At 45.4% G+C, this 21,396-nt stretch overlaps 1 protein-coding gene across 2 annotated transcripts in view; it reads left to right on the top strand.

Annotated features, from left to right (window-relative positions):
- Positions 1-10,142: 10,142 nt before the first annotated feature.
- The window catches only part of Elovl6 (ELOVL fatty acid elongase 6), a 107,783-nt gene continuing 96,529 nt past the window's right edge, over positions 10,143-21,396 (top strand). The window contains exons 1-2 of one of the 2 annotated variants that reach the window (XM_041646984.1): positions 10,143-10,173; positions 10,562-10,682. In XM_041646984.1, the coding sequence (XP_041502918.1) occupies positions 10,594-10,682 (89 nt within the window). In that variant the 5' untranslated portion in view covers positions 10,143-10,173; positions 10,562-10,593. Of the gene's footprint in view, positions 10,174-10,317; positions 10,407-10,561; positions 10,683-21,396 lie in introns of those variants that run through there. The other variant, XM_041646917.1, reaches the window with a different exon arrangement.

Raw genomic sequence — 21,396 nt, 5'->3', positions numbered from 1 at the left:
AAGAGCTTTGAGGAGGGAGAAGTTAAGAGTACTAAAAGGGACATAGAAGAGGAAGGAGAAATTTTAGAGATGGAGATTGCACTGATAAAAAAGAAGTTAGGAAAAGAAGAAAGGAAGGGAGCAAACAGAGATGTCTCCATGAGACCTCCACTGCAAAATCCATTCCTTGCCACTCCAAATCCTTGTGCTGCTGCTTCTGCTCCTATAGACTGAGAGGCGGAAATCTGAGAGATCCAAAATAGACTAAATAATCTAAATAGAGAAAGGCGAATTTATCCTGTTGTGGAAGTTACTGATTCTCAAGGACAGAGGATCAGGCAGCATAACCCCCTGCCCTTTAAGGACATCAAGCAACTAAAAGCAGCAGTTACAGCCTCTGGAACTCATGCCCCCTTCACTGTGGCTTTAATGGAATGCTTTATGGAACTCAACCTTACACCAGTGACTGGATGCAGCTTTGCAGGGCTTGTCTTTTGGGAGAAGATTATTTGTTATGGAGAGGCGAAATGCAGGAAAATTGCAAAAAATACTACACTGCCTAACACCACTGTGGGTTTCCCCCAGCATAACCTTGACATGTTAACGGTTGCAGGATAGTATACTGGCTTAGTTTGCTTATGGCCCTGCTGTTTATGCTCAGATAGCTGCTATAGCCGTTAAAGCGTGGAAAGCTTTACCTAACAAAGGAGCAGGAGAACGACTGTCTAAGGTTCTTCAAGGGTCTTCACAACCTTATTTCGAGTTTGTTGACCACCTGTTACAGCTGGGAAGTCACACTTTTTGGGGATGTGAACTCAGTTATGCCTGTCATAAAGCAATTGGCCTATGAAAATGCTAACAAACACAGTCAAGAGGCTATATGTCCCCATAGAAATAGGAGTTTAAATGACTTTATTGAGTTATGCAGGGACATTGATAACACTTATGTCATGGGTTAGGTAATTGTTTCTGCCCTTAGCCAGAGACAAAGGCAAGCTCAAGTCAATGTCGCCACTTGGCAAGTTCTCTTAGCTATTGACCCGGAGAATCTTTCGGTGCAAATCTGGCTGTACTTAGTGATGGGTGACTAGTGAGCCAATGATGGGAAAGGTTTTTGGGGGGCTGCCCCAACCTAAGACAGGACATATGCTTTGACCTGGATGCTTTCCCATGACAGGTAAGGTGTATTGCCTAATGTCCAATGCCACCTAAGAGAGGAATTCCTTGTGCTGTAGCTAGGTATATAAGGATTTCCCCAAGGTTGAATAAACAGCATTTGGCTGATCTCCTTTCGAATGACCAGGTCTCTTGTGTGTTCTTTCATCCTCTAGGCCTTGGCCCGGCTTGCACATGGTTACAGTTGGAGGCCCGCCAGTGAGATCAGTGAGATCAGGAGTTACACCCTAGGCTGTATAGATGCTAGGTGTATTAGTTACTTTCCTGTTGCTATGAGAAAATGCTACGGCCAATGCTTATGGAAGAAAGAGTTTATTTTATCTGACAGTTGCAGAGGGGTAAGACCACCATGCTGGGAGGTGTGGCAGCAAGAAGTAGGCACAGTGACTGGAACAGCAAGCTAACAGCTTGCATTGTCAAATATACACATGAAGCAGAGAGAGTGAACTGGAAGTGGAGTGAAGTTTTAAATCTCCAAGCCTACCCCTAGTGACATACATCCTTTAGTAAGGCAGCACCTCCTAAGCCTCCCCCAAACAGCGCCACCATGGTGCGACCAAGTCTTCAAATGTATGAGACTATAGGGGATGTTTTTCATTCAAACCCACCTTACTGGGTAACCAGTATGTTAGTAGTAACTGAACTACATCCCCAGCCTTATAACTAAGTAATGGAGCTAGTACTTTATAAAGCAGCATTTATCTGGGCATGGTGGCATACAGCTGCAAGGTCACCATCTGGAAGGCTGAGGCAGGAGGACTGAGAGTTTGAGGTCAATCTGAAGCTCTCTTGCTTCAACAGAAACAACAGAAAGGGAACAGATGAGGTTGTGTGGGAGGGGAGGAGGGGAATAGAAACTTTAAATAGCTCATAAAGTTCAAGTCCACACAGCCCCTCTGTTTTGAATGTGCTGGAGAAAGAGAAGTGGAAACAGCTGGCTTGAAGCAAGGGTTAGGCTTGAGAGGTAGGTTCATTTTGCTGACCCCATTTTGGGGAATGAAGTCACTCCACATAGCCAACATTAATCCCCTCCTTAATGGTGCCCCCACAATCTAATCCCCAACAGGCCTTTACTCTTACAGGCTCCCTCACTACTCAACACCACCACCCTGAGCATTAAGTTTCTAACTTGTGGCTCTTGGGTACACTTTCGAAACATATCGAACAAATGGGCTGGAGAGATGGCCTGAGATAACATATCAGGATTGGAAGCTTGACCTGAGCAGGAAGTAAAATGGACAACATCCTTAACCTTTTCAAACTTGTTTTCTCACCTACTAAAGGAAAACCAAAAGGCTTATCTTGGGGCTCAAGAGCAAAAGACACTTGATGCTCTTGCAAAGGATCCAAAAAGGTTTAGTTTCCAGACACAATGTAGCGGAGCAGCTCACAAGCATCCATAACTCTGGTTCTAACACCCTCTTAGGATCTCCATGGACACCACGATATCTAGTATACACATGCATGAAAAGTGTTCAAACACATAAAATAAATCTTTAAAAATGGTTACTGTCACGACGTTGTTATAAAAAGCTTTAAACAATATGTTTAAAGTCGATGTATAAGGTATATTGTATGAGACACATAAAGGATAATATTTATTATTTCTGTTAACATGTATTTTCTCTATCTACTGATTATCTCATGTGAGACCCTGCTTTAGGCTTTCTCTCATTCATTGTTGGGAGGATACAAATTTCTTATTCATTTACAGATACTTTCCATTTATTTAAGACATATATTTCTCAGCCATGTGTGTTAAAATGTCTTACTTGCTAGCAAAGTTTTCGTGGCATCTAATAAGCCTGTTGGTAGCTATCACAAACCCAGAGTTAAATCAGATGTATAAACTGATACTTTTCCCAACCCTACACAGATGATAAAAGAGACCCTCTTAGTCAGGCAAGGAGGCAGGGGCAGGCAGATCTCTGAGTTCTAGACCTGATCTATAAAGTGAGCTCCAGAATAGCCAGAACTACACAAAGAAACCCTGTATTGAAAAACAAATAAAAAAAGAAAGAAAGGAAGGAAGGAAGGAGGAAAAAAAAGACCGTCCCTTCCAAAATAATCCTCTTTACAAATGTCTGGTTTGCCAATGGTCCCTGAGACAACAGGAATTGGAAAGGAACATGGGTAGACTATATTCAGTGGTCTAATGTTAGGATAGTTGCCTCTTTGGGATTCAACATGCACATTCTCTGAACAGGGGAAAGAAGAGGGTAGTCATGCACAATGGAGCATCTAACTTTACAACTAAAGAGTTGGGAGGTCTTGGGAATGCTTGGCTTCCATGCCTCACCTACTGGAAGGATCCTGGGACCATTTGTAAGCAGAAATCACACAAGAAGAAGGCTACTGGGCAGCAATGCCTGTTGTACTGGGTGGTGTAGTCTGACCTTATATATAAGGTGGCCTTAAAGCCGGGCGGTGGTGGCGCACGCCTTTAATCCCAGCAATCCCAGAAGGCAGAGGCAGGCGGATCTCTGGGAGTTCTAGGCCAGCCTGGTCTATAAGAGCTAGTGCCAGGACAGGCTCCAAAGCTACAGAGAAACCCTGTCTTGAAAAACTAAAAACAAACAAACAAAAAAAAAAAGGTGGCCTTATATAGAAGAAGGGTCACTGCAGAGGTGATTCTGCAGGACTGGTTTTAAGAGAAAAAGCAGAAGTGTGTGCTAGAGAGAGTTGGTAAGTCTTTTTTTTTTTAAAGATTTATTTATTTATTATGTATACAACATTCCTGCAATGTATGTTTGTATGCCAGAAGAGGACACCAGATCTCATCATAGATGGCTGTGAGCCACCATGTGGTTGCTGGGAATTGAACTCAGGACCTCTGGAAGAGCAATCAGTGCTCTTAACCTCTGAGCCATCTCTCCAGCCCCCAAGAGTTGGTAAGTCTTGACTGGATCTATTAGTCAGTGTAGCCAAATAACACATTTTGATAGCTGGACCTTTGTGTTTTGTTCATTGGACCTTGGAGTTTTAGACAGGTATAAGGAAGAGGCCCAATTAGGGAATGGACCTTGGGGGGCTAGCGTTAGGAATGTGGTCTGTTTAGCAAGGGAGAGGGCAAGATCTGCCGGTGCCATGTTTGCCATGCCTGGGCCTCTTTGAGAGCCCTTCGTTCACGGATTCTCACCACAACCCCCTCTCTGCAGCCTCTACTTAGATCCACATTTAATTAAATTAAATATTAAAATTATCTTTGGCAACCTTCTCTCTGCTGTTGTTTAGCTCAGCCATAGAAAATGATAATGTCATTCTTAGAAAACATCCCGACAGTTCTCAAGAAAACAGATAATGCCCTATGTGAGACAGATGAGCTAAGAGCTATGACAGTTGAGCTTGGCCAAGAAGAGCTATGCCCACAAAGGTTTCAAGAGTTTAGGAGACAAAAGAAAGAACAGAAAAGACTTCAAGTAGAGTGTACCTCAAAGGAACCCACAAAGTGGACTGAATTTACAGGCAGAAATGGGGGAAGAGAGTTGGGAGGGAAGGGGGATTCCAAGTAGAGACTGCCAGGGAAGAAAAATCATGAAGGAGGCAAAGCTTATGATGCTCAGAGATGTCAAGTGGTCCAGATTGGTTTAAAGAAAACGGTCTTAAAAAAAAAAATTAAGTCATTACTAGAGGTTTTCAGAAACAATATATGTACATTAAAATGCATTTGTATGCTAGATAAATCCCAAGCTAGCATCAACACCATCCATCTAAGAATTTAGGATCTGTTGTTTTATATCAAGAATGGGAATTAAAGATTCCATTGAGGGAACTGATGTCAGAGAGGTGGATCTGTAACAGGGATGAGACTAAACTCTAAATCCTTTGTGTAACAGTCGTGTGTGTGTGTGTGTGTGTGTGTGTGTGTGTGTGAATCTATCTTTCAGAACGAGCCCATGGGCTGTCGAGATGGCTCAGTGGATAAAGACAATCAGTACTCAAGTCTAACCACCCAAGATCAGTTCCTGGAACCCAAGTAAAAGTGGAAGGAAAGAACTGAATTCATGCTGTTGTCCTTTGACCTCCAGGCATCCACCATGGCTCAGTGTTGCCCACACTCACACACACATACCATGAACATCCACTAACAAAAAATAGCAAAGTTTAGAATTTTTTATTTATTTATTTATTTTTGTTTGTTTTTCAATACAAGGTTTCTCTGTGTAGCCTTAACTGTTCTGGAACTCACTTTGCAGACCAATCTGGCCTTGAACTCTGAGACCTGCCTGCTTCTGCTTCCCACTGGGATTAAAGGCGCGTGCTACCAAGGCCCAGCTCAAAATGCAAATTTTTAAGTAGAAAAGTGACTCATTATTTTCTCTTCTGTCCAACTGTTGGATTTTCTTTTTTTTAAAATATTTATTTATTATTTATTATGTATACAATAGTCTATCTGTGTGTATGCCGAAGTCCAGAAGAGGGCACCAGACCTTATTACAGATGGTTGTGAACCACCATGTGGTTGCTGGGAATTGAACTCAGGACCTTTGGAAGAGCAGGCAATGCTCTTAACCATTGCACCATCTCTCCAGCCCCTGGATTTTCTTTTAAAATGAAGTACATGTACATAGGACAACTCAAGTATCTGAAAAGAAGACCCCAAAATTTGCCAAGTGTGGCCATACATGCCTGTAATTTTACTTATCACTGGGGAGTTGGAGACAGGAGGGTCAGAAGTTAAAGGCAGTCTCAGTTACTATCTAGTGAGCTTGAGGCCAGCCCGGGCTGTGTGAAACTCTGCCCAAATCAAAATAAATAAAACTCACAATGATTTATTGATACTGTATGTGTTTAGTGCAGATGAGGAAACACATGATGTTTCCTATGTACATGTATTTTGGAGTCTTCTTTTCAGAAAAAAAAAAGTATACAGTAGGCTCTCCTGCTTCCTTCTCTCTCTGTTTCCAGACAAGGTCTTCCTATGTTGTCCAAGCTGCAAACTGTAATGCAATCTGCTTGTGTAGCCCAGGCTTGCCTTGAATTTTTGATTCTCTCGTCTTATTCTCTATAATGCTGGGATTATCATTACTCCCCTGCAACTCACACATACCGTGTCACCTCATCCTCTTCCTTAAACGTGAATTAGCAGCTAAGGCCCGATGGGAGATACCAGTGACCTCAGCTACTTCTATACGAAGGCAGGAAGACTAGAGGTATTTTGTTTTTTGTTTTTTTCAAGGCAGAGTTTCTCTATGTAGCCCTGGTGGGTCTGGAACTCCCTCTGTAGACCAAGATGGCCTTGAAGATACATGTCATAATAATTTCACTTGAATTATACCATGTCTAAAAATAAAAATTAAAACAATACCAGATCATTCATTTTAATGTGTGTTAAATGCCACTCTCCACCCCTACACCGCAATAAGAATGAGATCTCAATATCTTAGCTTATTTAGATCCCAAGTGGGGCCTCCTCAATGCTCTGGTCATATTTTCTACACTAAAGTCCTTGTTGACAGCCTGAGATTTTGATATCCCGCAAAATTTTTAGGTCCCCTTTCCTTTTTTGGGGGGGGGGGTTTGAGACAGGGTTTCTCCTGGAACTAGCTCTTTAAAAAAAAAATCTATTTATTATGTATACGGTATTCTTGGTATTCTGCCTGCATGTATCCCTGAAGGCCAGAAGAGGGCACCAAATCTCATTACAGATGGTTGTGAGCCACCACATGGTTGCTGGGAACGGAACTCAGGACCTTCAGAAGAGCAGGCAGTGCTCTTAACCACTGAGCGTCTCTCCAGCCCGGAACTAGCTCCCGCAGACCAAACTGGCCTTGAACTCACAGAGCTCCGCACGCCTCTGCCTCCCGAGTGCAGGGATTAAAAATGTGCCCCACCACCGCCCAGCCCCCTTTGTTTTTCACACTGACTAGAAACTGCTGTGTGCGGACTCTTTTTACTTCAGGGCATTTGGACTGGATCTCTGAGAGACTGTAACAAGGGGGCGGCTCTATGTTAGTGAAGTCTCAACTCCAAGTTTTTTCCTCAGCGAGGCCTTCTGGGTTGATGCGGACACTCCTGGTTCTGTACAGTAGGCTGTCTAATTTTAATCTTTGTATTTTGCTCGAGAAAATTGAAACGGCAGCAGGCAGCCGCTGGAAGCAGAGAGCTCAAGCCCAAAGCAAAGCAAACTCACGAATGGCCCAGAATCTTTAAAATCTCAGAGCAGGCCTCCAGACACACAAGTCCCCAACAAAGCCACACCTCTTAAAGTCCTCCAAACAGCATCATCAACTGGGGGCCATGCGAAGATTCAAATGGCCGAACCTATGGGGACATGCTTATTATGCAAGCCTGGCTGGTTTGACAGTACTCCGTATGGACCAAGCTGGCCTCCAACTAGCAGTGATCTTCTTGCCTGATTATAGGTAGGTGAGCATTGCCAAATTTGGCTATCATCACTTTTTCTGCTCTTCCTGGTCTTAGCACTTAATCAATCATCCCTCCACTTCACTAGCTTGCCTGATGGCACACAGATCCAGGCATTATGCTAAAGTTTTTGTTTCATCAGCCACACACCCACCTGTAAGCCTAATGTTGCCAAGGGTTTAGGCTTGGGCCTTACCTTCAGTGTTACTTGAACTGACCTGGCACATCACCCTGGAAGGACAATCCCTACCCAAAGGGATATGCAAAATCTTTACATGGAATCTTTCTATGTCGCCATACATATTATTGCTAATCACCAACTAATCTAGCTCTGTGATTGATGTAATTAATACCCTTACTGGATTTCAACTCTTATTTATTTATTTAGCTGTGTGTGTGTGTGTGTGTGTGTGTGTGTGTGAGAGAGAGAGAGAGAGAGAGAGAGAGAGAGGAAAGGGGGGGGTTAATGTGGCCCCAAACAGCCTGGAGTTTGCTTCTTAGTTGTTTGGGTTAAGGCTTCACCCCAGTCCCTGGCATCCATGCACCCAATGAGTCTGGAATGTTTGATTGGAAGTTCCATCCCAAACCCCCTCCCCTGGGAGTTGCCTCAGTCCAGACTCCACCTCCCAGAAAGCCCGCCAAATGATGACCCCTCCCCAGAGATGCTCAAGACCACGCCCACAGGGTATTTAAACGGCCACCCCACCCCGAGAAAAACACATGGCTTTTCAGTCTTCTTTCCCCATTTCCTCTGTGGGGCTGGAAGGCCACCTGGGAGCACTGGCATCCATTAAACCTGGGCTTTTTCTAACTTGGTTTGATTTGGTCTGATTTGGATTATTGCATCGGTAGAGACGCTTATTAGGGCACAAAAACTTTTCATTAGCCCAAAATGACCTCAAACTCCCCATTCTCCTACTTCTGCTTTCCAAATGTTGGAATTATATGCATGGGTTACCATGCAGGCGTTATTTAATTTTTTTAACTAAAAAAAAAATGTGTGTTTGTGTATGTGTGCGCACATATGCAGGTGGAGTTGCATCTCTGAGCAGGTAAGTGAGCAGGTGCATATGGAGGTTGACTTAAGGATGTCATTCCTCAAGACTTTCATCTTCCTTTTAGAGACAGGATCTCTTATGATCTTGAAGCTCCCATTCAGGCTTGACTGGCTGGTCAGCCAGTACAAGGATCTTCCTGTCTCAGCCTCCAGGCACAGCGAACCTGGCCAGCTTTTTGTAGGTTCTGGGAATCTGAATTCAGGTCCTCCTGCTGAGACATTTTCCCAACCTTGTCTTGCAGCCTAGGGTAGGTGTGTCACTGTGAGGCACAGACTGATTTTGAATTTCTGGTAGGTTTACATGCTAGCACCAATCTTCTTGCCTTAGCCTCCAATGTAGGCTAAGATTACAGGCAAGGAAAGCCCAACTCTGTGTTACAGCTCTGGCTGTTCTGGAACTCACAGAGATCCACCTGCCTCTGCCTCCCTGGTGCGGTTGGTAGCTGGGTCATAGCGGCAAATGCCTTTAATCCTAGAACTCCTGAGTCACAGGCTGGTGGATTTCTGAGACCAGTCTGGACTACAGGGCAAGTTCCAGAACAGCAGGACCAAACAGAAAAATCCTGTCTTGAAAAACCAAAAACATTTAAAGTAATAGGTCTTTCGTCGCTCCCTTTTGTTTATGGCTGGATCCAAATAGAGTATTAGGTATCTCATTGTCTCTCACTTCTTCACCCTCTTAGGAATTGAAACTCCGTTCCCCCAGGAAAACGAGAGAGGGTAAGGTGTGTCCAGAGGGATGGACATGACATTCACCCCTCTCCCACATTAATCTGTTCTTCCTAATTGCACAAGGATAAGCAGAACTGGAGCAAAGCATACAGATAAAAAGTTTTGGCTTTAGGGGGCTGGAGATATGGCTCAGAGGTTAAGAGCATTGCCTGCTCTTCCAAAGGTCCTGAGTTCAATTCCCAGCAACCACATGGTGGCTCACAGCCATCTGTAATGGGGTCTGGTGCCCTCTTCTGGCCTGCAGGTATACACACAGAATATTGTATACATAATAAATGAATAAAAAAATGTTAAAAAACAACAACAACAAAAAGAATAAAAAAAAAGTTTTGGCTTTAGACCAGTAGGCCCAATTCTGTCTGCGGAATTCCTTTCCCCCTTTGTTCGCTAATATCCCCTTCCAGGTACTCAAACTCTTCATTGCCCTTCCACTGCCGCCTCCTAGTCACCCTTGACTCCCCAGGTCCTCATCTTCAGCATCCTGTCTGCTTGTAATCCAAGGGCTTTGCGAGCCACATGGCTCCGCGGTCAACTTGAGCCCACGCCCAACTTGCCCCGTGGAGGTGGTCTTTTGAGACCCTTTTGGGGTACTGCGGAGTCTGGGAGGCGCGCTCTCCCGAAGTGATCCTCACGTTCATTTGCCAGGAGTTCTCATACGAGAGACCTGGCAAGTCTTACTATTTCCCAATTGTTTACTCGCCAAGCTTTCGGGTCCACGCGCCTCCCAGCTGCGCCTCGCACGCTGAACTTCATTCAAAGGCCAGGCAGGGCGGCCCACGAGGTTGCGAATGGGCTAGTGGATGACCTCCGGGCTACTTCCTCCCTCTCGGCGCCCTTCCCCCCACTCCTCCAACCACCTTCTGGTAAACAAAACTGTCCCCCAGGGCGAGGGGAGGTCTTGCTCTTCCGCGCCCTCACGCGCAAAGGGTTAATTTTCCTGATCGCATGAGGGGGAGGAGATTTCCCTGTAGACGAGTAAAAAGCGTGATGGACAAACGTGCGGGCACTAAGACCGCAAGGCATTCATTTCCTCCTACCGTGGTTGCGGACGCTGGGAGGAGAACCCCTGAGCCAGGAGCTGGGAGCTGAGGCGCAGGCAATGCTCAACCCTGGATGTAGCTGAGAGACTGGGAGAGAGATCGGCTGAGGAGACTGACAGCGGGGCCATACCCAGGGGGGGGTGGGTGGGGGAAGCAGACAGGAGAGCACTCAAAATAAAAGGCTCTTTACAGATTTTTTTATTTTGTATAGAGAACACGTAGCGACTCCGAAGATCAGCCCCAATGAACATGTCAGTGTTGACTTTACAAGAATATGAATTCGAAAAGCAGTTCAACGAGAATGAAGCCATCCAATGGATGCAGGAAAACTGGTAGGTGATGCTTTTCGCGTGGTACTGTTCCCGGGAGTGCATTAATGTCGGTATTCCCGGTCAGAGCGTGAGCGAAGCGGCGAATTGCTGGCAGCAGGCAGCAAGCAGATCGAGGAGTTCTCGAGTCTGCAGGAGTCTGAGGCTGCATGAAGCGTGCGGTTTGGGGGTGCCCTGTCTGAGCCGCGGCCACGCGGGCATCTTTGTGTAGATTATATAACGTAGACCATATAATATGTGTGCCTGGAATGATATACGGGAGTCAAGGGAGACAGACGCGTACTACAATCCAGATACCCCACCTGTGCTGTCTCCCGGCTTTCGCCTAGATTTGGGGGTTTTGCTTGGCCTCCGGCAACTGGAGCGTGCGAGGCAGTGGAGGGAGGACCCGGTCTCCGCTCCCTTTAACCCTCTCCAACCCACCTCTCCCTGAGCCTCTCCCTCTCCCGGTCCCTCGTGCCCTTCCTTTCTCCTTGTAGTTCTTACACTTCACTGCCCTCCCCAGACTGCCGCCCCCAGCCGTAGATGTCTGAGGCCCAGGACCCCTTCCCCACTCTGATTACTCTCCGGTTTCTTAAAGACATCGGTGGAAGAGGGGGACAATGAAAACTGCAATAGAAATGAATGAACCCGAGCAAGTGGAGCCACGCCATTATTAAGTTTCTGTGTAAAGGAAACGCCTTTTGGACACACTTCTCAGTGAGGAGCGGCAGGAGTTTGGGCACTAGAAAGCTCTTGCCGGGCAGCGTCTTGGGGGTCCTTCCCCAGAACTTCGAATCTGGGAAAACATCTTGTTTCCTGTGTTCCCTCCGTCCGTCTTTTGAAAAATCCCTGAGTGGGAGGCGATCCAGTGTCACCTTGCAATACTTAACAAGGGAGGTCCCTCTTTCCCCGTAGACGGTGCTGTGGTGGAAACGTTTCCCTCCGGTTTAGTGCGAGCCCTGTGATCTCCCCCGGCGCAGCGGCTGGCCCTCGGGGGGCTTCCGGGCTCGGGGAGGTTCCGCTGCCGCGTGCGAGGGCGCTCGCTACCTGCCTTCCCTCCCTCCATTCATCAATGGGAAACTGGAGACGCTGCCGCGCCCGGGGCTGGCGCGGGTGGTGGCAACCGGCAGGGGTGCGTGCGGCGGAGGCCAGGAGATCGACTTCCTCTGCCCGGCCCAAACGTTGTGGCTCCCGCCCCTTGGCGCCCACCCTTGGCCTTCTGCCTGCGAGTTGGGCCCTTGGGCGATTTACGGCGGCCACCGGGCGGGCGGAGCCTGGCTCCCGGGCGCGCGAGTTGGGCTGCGGCATGGCGGCTGCCCGCGTGAGGCCCGAGCCCCAGAGCTAGCTTGGTGTTGTCGCTGGTGTCCTCCGGGGCTCCGAAGCCTCCGTGGGCGCTGGGCTGGGTCTGGAGGATGGTTACACCCAGGGAGTCTGGATCGACCCGTAAGGGGGCGGTCATACGGAGGCCAGGGCGCTGCAGGAAGCCCAGCCTCCTCGGGCTGGTTTTCAAGGGTCCTAGAGGTGCACCTCCTCCTCCTGCTGCAAGGGGCTTGGGGGTGCGGTGGCCTGAGAACAGCCTTCTAGCCTGGGACTTCTAGCCTAGGATTTTTTAATACCATTTGTCACCGTCCCTTGCCGCACCTACTCTAGCCCGCCTTTCTCCTCCAGTAACCCGCTGCTTGCCTTTCCAAACATGCATTAGCACTGCTTGCTGTATCCCGGTTGGGCCTGCCTTTTGGGAGTAGGCTTTCCCAGCCTCTGCAGGAGCATGGCCCTCACTATCCAACCTTCGCTTCGCTGCACCAATACTGTCTATGTTTGTTGCCCTCCTCACCCCCAAAACTACTTTCTGTTTCTGCCCCAGGACCATTTCCCGCCTCTTTCTGCAGACACTCAAGTAAGTGACAACCAGACAGGTCCTTAGCCCTGACAGGACTGAAAATAACCCAAATCACCAATTTCTTCTCTCTTGTTCATCTCTGGCCAATGTTTCTTCTTAGCTCTTGAACAGTCCCTTTTTTTCCTGTTAGTGCCTTTTCCTGTTTCTCTGTTTTGTAAGAGGTAGATGCTTACATATGTGCCTATGCTTCCTAGAATATCCTGGGCTGATAGGGGCAAGGTTTTGCACATTCTCTCCCTTGATTGTGCAAAGCACTTAGCCTGCTTTTTATTCATGGCAGATGGTTGCAAAGCCCAGTGATGAAAATGCTCACTTTGCCGCCAATAGTACCTGCCCATATCCATACTACCACGAGTTGAGCATGCTTGGCTTTTTGCATTTTGCCCTTTCCTTCCGCCTGATTTTAGAGTGCTCCCACCTGCCTTCTCAAGATAACCCCCAACAGCCAAAATGTCTTGAACAAAATGAAGGTTTTTTTTTTCTCATGTTGTCATTAGAAGAGAGTGCCATCATAAAAGCTCATGGACCCTCTGGAGAGGAATGTGGATGGCTTGAAAATCACGGAGGCTCATCTTAACTTGATCTGGTCACTCAGAATACTTTGCAATAGCCTCTGGAGGAAAAACATGTAGTAGAGAAGCTTCTTCCTTGGCCTTTGAGGACTTGTTCGTAAAAGTTTTTTAAAATCTCTTAGACCTAGTCTAAGCGTATCTCCACAGAGCGAGCTGCAGGGGCAGCTGAAGACTGGGGGGACAGGGAGGGAAGCAGGTGTGGTGTCTTGATTGTAGTAGTCTGAATGTACTAACTAGCATCGTGTAGGAGGACTCAAAATAAGCGATGGGTGACACTGACCCTATAATGTTTACCTTAACTACCTCAGCATCCATTCGAATGGGGCCCCAGGTTTTGGGTAAACTCCTGAGGGCTGGACTGAGACAAGCTCCTGAAGTTTATTGCCGCTTTGAATGTTTAAACCGATACTAATTGGCCTAGAGATGAAATATTGTCGACTTTATTTTTGTAGCAAATAGTTTTATACAGAATAAGCTGAGATAATTTCAGTGAGAAGTAGTGTCATATCTTGAAACTGCTTCCCAGTTAAAAAATACCCTGGGTAATATTTTTCCGGTACCGTTTCTAACATGAGGCACGGGAAAACGCCTGCTTTTTAGTTCCAAATAACATTTTTTGAGTTGCAGGCTTAGAGTGAAAGGCCAAGTTAACCGCGTGGACATAGGGACATTTTGTTCCTTTAGGAGATGCCCAGCCTTTACCTGCTGTGTTCAGTAATAGCTGACTTGCTCAGTAAGTGCTGCTGGCCAGGGAGAGGAACCCAGCCGTCCTCAGGAAGGGTTGGAAAGGAGACATAAACTTCATTGAGAAGGAAAGCAAGCTGTGCCTTCTCTGCTTCTGCAGCCTGCCAGGTTTGTGCTAACCACCGCCGATGCTAGTTGCTCCGGTTGTAATTGCCTGGCCAATGATGATTATCTTCTGATGTCGGCTGACACGGTGTTCACCAATAGGAAGGCAGGAGGCCTGTGCTGACTGCTGTAACATTATGTATGTGGGGTGATGTCATCAAAGGGCTTGCCTGGAACCTCATGAAACCCTCCCCCCTCTCCTGGCATTCTCCACACATCCAGCTTTGAGTGCTTTGTATGTTTTTCTGACTTTCTCCTCGCCTGTGATTTCTAGAAGGCTTTTATTGTTGTTGACATTTTCTGTCTGTATTCTAGGGTTATGAGACAAGGTTTTAGAATGAAATAGTATCCTGCAGAGTAAACATTTTTACTTTTACTAGGGGAAACACTGACTTTGCATGTCTCTGTATTTTTCTGTATATGAAGCTTTACAAAGTAATGTGACGTGGCATGTCAGGGTTCTAGAACATTATAAACCCATGTTAGCTGTTTATTTCCTTTCAAATGGAGAGATCTGGACTGTTTTTCCAGGAGGGAGAACTGCTTTGAATTGTTCTGGAATTTTCCCCTCTTCCCCAGCAAACTTGCTGTATGTATCTGAGGAAAGTGCCGGGAAACCGTGGGCATGGAACAGAATAGGCCAGACTTTGCCTGGGGGATCATTAACAATACAGGAAATGTGATCAGGGTTGCTGTCCAGGAAAATCTTGTGTCCATATTGAAATATGTGTGTCATTCCACTTACTTGGAGAACCATAGCTCATGCTAACGTCACGACTGGGAGTCTAAGGAACCTTTCCAGTGAACTGGAGTGCACAGGGGCATAGGTGTTATATACAATAAGAGGGGCAAGGCTCTCACTTTTATAGAGAAGAGAATCACCATTTGTGTAACACAGGAAGTAATAAAAGGCTGTGTGGGAACTTTGACCTGAACTTCCAAGTAGTCAGGTCTCTTTCCTTGTTCAGGGTCCCAGGGATGAAAGCCAGTTTAACGTAGATTACTTGATTATTCTGCTATCTACCTATATGTTTGTGTTAGTATATGGGGATGAAGGGGTGTTTGTTTGCTTTTTGTGATTTGTCTTTGCAAAAGACCTCTTGCTCAGTTGGTCATTTCTTTATTTCTGGAAAATTGCTGATTGCCTTTACATCGCTGATTCTAAAGGTGTCATGGGACACAGTAGAATTTAACCCTAAAGTCCCCCTACTTTATATTCAACCGATGCTTTATATATTCGCTTGAAAGAAGACTCACCCCAAGACAGTGGAAAAACTCCAAGAGGATGGGAGGCCTTCAAACACTTTGGAAAAAAAAATAACCCACCCAGTTAGTTATTAGCCAGCGAAGTAAAATGAAGATGATCTATGTCCATGATCTGGAATATGTTGGGTCCATGTACTTTTTGAAATTAGTTTTCCAAAATAACTTTCCTTGGTCGTTTATTTAATCTTTGACATATGGATGGGTGAGCTGTGTTGTTCTTTATTAATAGTCAGACACCAGTCTGTCAAGCTTGCCCTGGCGCTTCCTTTGCTTGTCCCTGCATTCAGATATGCCAGCTTCCCCTTGGTTCCTAGTTGCCTTTGTTAGGTGAGCTCAGACATGTAATTAGAAAAGTTATCATACTCCAGACCCCCCCCCCCCCCCGCCATGGTTTCTTTGTGTAGTCCTGGCTGTCTTGGAACTAGCTCTGTAGACCAGGCTGGCCTCTAGCTCACAGAGATCTGCCTGCCTCTGTCTCCCTAATGCTAGTATTAAAGATGTGCACCAACACCGTGAGGCTTCTCATGATTCTTGTAGACAACTCTGTGGGGGGGGGGGACAACAATAATTGGGGCCTCCTATATTTTTTTGTCTGTTTGTTTAATAGTTAAAACTTGTTTAAAATCCTCTCTTCTCTTCCTGTCTAGTCAGCCCAGTTGCTTAGCTTCTGTGCTGGGATGTTAAAGACAAGGGAAAAGCTTCAGCCGCAAGGCGAACTGGAGCATGGACTTCCTGGTGAAGGGCAGTCGGTGGCACTGAATGCTTCTGAAGTTGGGATTTCAGGGTCCTGTGTTGGGAGGTGATGCAAAGATTTGTCCCCCAAACTTGTTTGAGTTCTCTTTTGAGACTTCTGGTGAGGCCCCCCAGTACCTTTGCAGGTGGCAGAGTAGCCAAGAAAATGGGTTAGCTGTCCTGAAGAGGGTAAGAAGGAAGCTCAGTAAAAGGCATTTTACAAGGAGAAGTACCTTACACATCAACTCCCGTCAATTCCCTCTGAACTTCATATGGCTTTTTGGTTATAGAAGGAAGGATGGAGAAATGCAGAACAGGCCTCCTTTGATTTGGTGGAAGGATGCTAATTATTGATTACAGCATTTCCTTTAAGATGCTTTAAGACCGTTGATTAATCCCCGCATCAAACTTGCACTGCTTTATTTTTTTTTACACAGAAGAAAGCAGGCGCTGTGTGAGTGTGTGTGTGTGTGTGTGTGTGTGTGTGTAAGCTTCTGGTCTACCTAAGGCTCAGGCTGGGGAAGGAGTCACACGGACCCACTCTTCCTATTGTTCAAATATAGTATCCAGTCCATCTGACAATATACAGGAAAACTTAGCTACCCTAAAACGTTCCTGTGGTTTTAATCAATGATCTGCAAATGTCTCTTGTCTTAATTTTCTTTAAGTAGATCCCAAACACTTAGAACCAGAATAACTACAGAAAGCCCTTGCTCGTTTTACTGGGTATAGTGAACAGAAAGCATTGTAAATACTTTAACCACTGCAAGTATTACTTTCCGAATATTGCTTATTCCCGAGTTTCAGCACCTTTAATGATACTTGAATAATAAGACTGATAGTTTTTCATCTAAAATGCTGGCACAGGGATTTGGAACATTTATTAAGCTTTGGCCTTTACAGGGCTGTCTGCCTTTTGTGATGCCCACCTCTTACTCTTAGCTTGGTCCTAGATCCCCACAGGTGATGCTGGTGGCCGTGCTTTCCTGGGGACAGTTTCAGTTGCTGGTAATAGTCACTAGTCTGCAGATGCAAAGGCTAGGAGTTGCCCTGCCCTCAGAGGTCAACTCCACAGTGTGAATGCTTAAAAAACATCTTGGATTTTGCTTTTGAAACTTTCCCTAGTTCTAAAGCAACAAAAGTGCTTGTTAGAAAAAAATATAAACTCACTTAAAAAGAAAAAAAAAAAAACAGAGCCAGGAGAAAGACATCTTTAATTTTTACTTAGAATAAACGCTGCTCTTTCTATACATTGCCTTCAGTTCTCTTCCCGGGGCTTTTCTCCCCACTAAGGCATTTACTGATTTATGTGTTAGGCGTTGCATTGGGTAGCGGCTGTTTTCATATTGCCTCCTCTCACCTTTCTGTGTTGCTGTTGTTATCTTTACACAATAGATTTGTGTGTGAGTGTGTGTTACTAACACTTTAATATTAGTGACTACTTAGTATTTTGTTGACTGGGTCTCTTTGTCCAGCTCTAGCTGTCCTGAAACTCACTTTGTAGACCAGGCTGGGCTTGAACTCAGAAATCTACCTGCCTCTGCCTCCTGAGTGCAGGAATCAAAGGGCATGCACCACAACCACCCAGCTTGGGTAGACATTCTCAATACATAAATGTTATATTTCTTGTATTTTGTATCTAGGAATAATTCTCTGAACCTCTTTAGATTTATTTATTTCTAATCTTGGGAGTGTTTGCTTGCATGTGTGTGTACCACATGCATGCCTGACACCCTCAAAAGTCAGAAGAGGGTGTCAGCTCTCTGGCACTAGAGCTGCAGGTGCTTGTGGACTGCCACGTAGGTGCTGGGAACTAAACTTAAGTTGACTACAAGAGTGGTAAGTGCTTTTGACCTCCGAGCCATTGATCCACCCCCAAGGTGATGATGAGCATCTTTATGTGTTTAACCGTTTACTCAGTGATTTCCTTTGGAGGAATGTCAGTTCCAATTTAAGAGATTATGATGTTTACAGTAGAGCTGCTGTCAGTGGGAGCTGGGTCAGTTTATACTCTGGCAAGGATGGGCACTATTTAGACTTGTAACAGTGAAGATAATTTTCATGTGAGACATCTTGAATAAGTTGTTAAGGACAGAATGATAACCCATCGTTTTAATTTCTACTTTATGGTGTCTGGAGAGATTCGGCCTCTGTTTTCCTTTCGTCCTGGCAAATTATTACTCCGGTCTTTGTCCACCCAGCTAGTTGCATACCATACGATGCTTTAGGGAGATTAGCAATTTTTGTCTAGCGTGACTTCATACTTTCCTCTCTGGGAGGATTAGTGTGACCTCTACTGTACTAATTACGTAGTTGAGCAGATTAGAAACCAGTTTTGTGGCTGGATAATGGCACATGCCTTTAATCCCAGCACTTGTTGGCAGAGACAGGCAGAGTTAGCTCTGAGTTCAAGGCCAGACTGGTTTATATAGTGAGTTGTGGGAAAGTCAGAGTTCCATAGGAAGACCCTGTCTTGAGAAAAGAAGAGAAAAGAAAAGAAAGACCCTAAGATGGATCTAATCTACATGGGAAGTAGAAAAAGACAAGATGTCCTGAGTAAATGGGGAGCATCTAAGAATCTTGGGAGAGGGTAGAAGGGGAGGGGAAGGAAGAGAAGGGAGCAGAGAAAAATATATAGCTCAATAAAGACAACAAATTTTTCACTGTAAAAATTGTATGTTTACTAAAGCAGTTCAAAGGAGAAAAAAGGAAAAGAGATCAGTGTGTACAGTAGCCCAAGGGTCAGCTGCCTCAGGAAGAAGGGCCTCGAATTCATCTTAATACAAACAGTTTAAGCATTTCTTTGGCTTCCTGCCAGTTCGGACGTTCTTACTGCTGCACTGTTCGGGTTTTCATGGGTGTGGCACCAAGCACTTGCTAGGGCAAGGTAATGTAGTGGTGAGTTGCAGAGACTGCGGATTTAGGGTGGCTGGGTTTGGGTTCTCAATCTACCAGGTAGAAGCCGCGTGGTTCCTGCTTTGTTTGGTTCTTTCTTCTGCAAGCTGAAGATGTTCTTGCTGCTCCCTTTTGGCTTCTGGTTGGGCAAGGTGATGGAATGAAGTCAGCTGTCCGCAGGCTGTGAGAATTCAATGAGGGCCAAGCGTGTCTGGTCTCCAGTGCTGTGCCCAGGACATACATTTTTATTACACTATTACAGTCCCCTTCACCACTGATTCTGAGTTCAGGAGAGAGGAGGGAGTCTCTGTGGAATCATAATGTAGTTTCTGAGGTAACTCCAGATGGCTCTGTGTCAGCCCCACAAACTGACAAGTGCCCCTGGGTGGGTCCCGAGGAATAGGAGGGAGTGTGACTTCAGCTCCACCTGGAACACGTCTGTAATCCACTTCGAAAGATCTTGGCAAGAGAATACATTGAAAACACAAATGTGGTTTTATCCGACACCTTTGCTGTACCCATTTGGAAACATTTTGAGAAGCTAGGCCTTTTCTGTAACCACACATACTGATGAACAGAATGAAGGACAGACAGCCTAGCAATAGACACAGATTGCTAATATATTTTCTGCAGAGAACCTCTCTACGTGGTACACCAATAATAAAATTGCTCTGCCGGTCAATGAAATGATGGTGACCGAACATCTGGGAACTTGAAAATGCTTTCATGAAGTACTTGGTGATTGTTCAAAGAATCTCTTATTTTTAGGTGGCAGAGGTCTGGTTCTTTTATTAATGGACTTAAAATTCGACAGTATTCCATGTTAGTTTATTTTACTTTTGAGCCAGGGTAAGGGGGCAAGGGTGTTTTTTTCTGTCTACTTGTTTAGGCTGGGCCTTTGCTAGGTGGATTGCAGTGGAGGCCTCTGGCTTGCCTTGCAGCTAAGGTGAAGCCTTGCATTATCTCACGTTATCAGTGGCTTGATCCTGTGGGCAGCTACACGCAGATTTCTTCCTCAGATTTAGTGTTTTAAATCCTTGGGATTTATGATCTTAATTTGCAGGGAAGCAATTCTTGGTTCTTTATATGCCTGCACACGTGCACACACACACACGCACGCGCGCGCACACACACACACACCCTGTATCAAACTCATGGATGCCAGGCCAGTGCTCTGCCCCTAAATTTCATCCTCGACAATGCTTTATTTTTGACTTGGTAGTGCAGGTTCAGAAACGGAGAACTTCCTGAAGTTGCTTTCCCTCTCCAGTGGCTCTCATTGCCTGAGGCTCTTTGTGACTAAGGATTCTTCTATCTATTGATCTAAAAGCTACCAGTCAGCTTTTCACGGTTCTGACTGTACTTTACTCTTTCGCAAGGCCATCAGTACATCTTTTAAAATGCCTATTGAGCCCTCTCGAGGCCTTTCTAATGCATTCCTCAAATGCAGTTTGTGGTCCCCTGGTGATCTGCATAGACGCTGTTGAAAATAAGCGAGCATCTTTGGATTTGAACAATCACATATGTTTTTTTATTAGCATACTAAGAAATTTATTGACGCTTATGAAAATTTGGCACATTCAAATGAGGAAGCCTGTGTTAGAGACCTGATTGGAGGAAGGGATGGAGACCTGAAATTCTAGAAGATGTAAGCATCCTGACACGAGCAAACCACCGGGGTTGAGTTTGCTTGTAGTTGGTCTCTTTTTGTTGTGTTTGTTCTTACCTTGTGGCTTGCTCTCATTTGGTTCATAAAAAGATTACTGTTTTCTCTCCTACTAAGTCTGTGTCAGCCATAGGATTTATCAATAGTTAAATATTTGTGTATCGATTAGAAGAATGGATATATACATCAATGCCCAAGTCCAAATGGATCTGATTGGCATCTGATACATCTTTTGTTTCCTTAGTGAGTTGTGGAAGACTGTTCAGTATCTTGAAAATGCGTATCGTAATTGTGTCAGCTGGTCTCCTTTTTAAGAGGAGAAGGCATCAGTTTGGCATGACTAACTTTTAAGGAACATTTGCTAATTTGGGGGAACGATTCGTTCTTTTCTAGGCACTCAAAACTATCCACTCATCTCAGAAAGAAATGACTTTTAAAGAAGGGGCTGGAAGGATGGCTCGGAGGTTAAGAGCTCTGGCTGCTCTTCTAGAGGTCCTGAGTTCAATCCCCAGCAGCCCCATGGTGGCTCGTAACCATCTGCAGTGAGGTTTAATGCCCACTTCTGGTGTGCAGGCATACATGCAGATAGAGCCCTCCTACATGTAAAATAAGTAAATAAATCTTGAAAGAGTCCCCTGAAATTGAATATGGATTGGTAGAATCGAATATGCAGGGGAAATGGTAGGTAGAGGGACCGGAAGAAAATGGAACAGTACTCAGATGTAATTGTATAAAGATGGCGGGTGTCAGTTAATATTTCTCTCTGCTGTTATTATTTCCTGGAGTCTATATTATATTCTAGGTAGGTGTGAGTCCTGAGGTCTTATCTTTATTGTTGTGCTCTGTGTTTTTGTA

This window comes from Microtus oregoni, unplaced genomic scaffold (assembly GCF_018167655.1).
Source record: "Microtus oregoni isolate MIOR12 unplaced genomic scaffold, Mior012 000000F_ref0000247, whole genome shotgun sequence".
NCBI lineage: Eukaryota > Metazoa > Chordata > Mammalia > Rodentia > Cricetidae > Microtus > Microtus oregoni.
The sequence above is the reverse complement of the archived record's forward strand: the minus strand, read 5'-3'. Positions and strand labels throughout refer to the sequence as shown.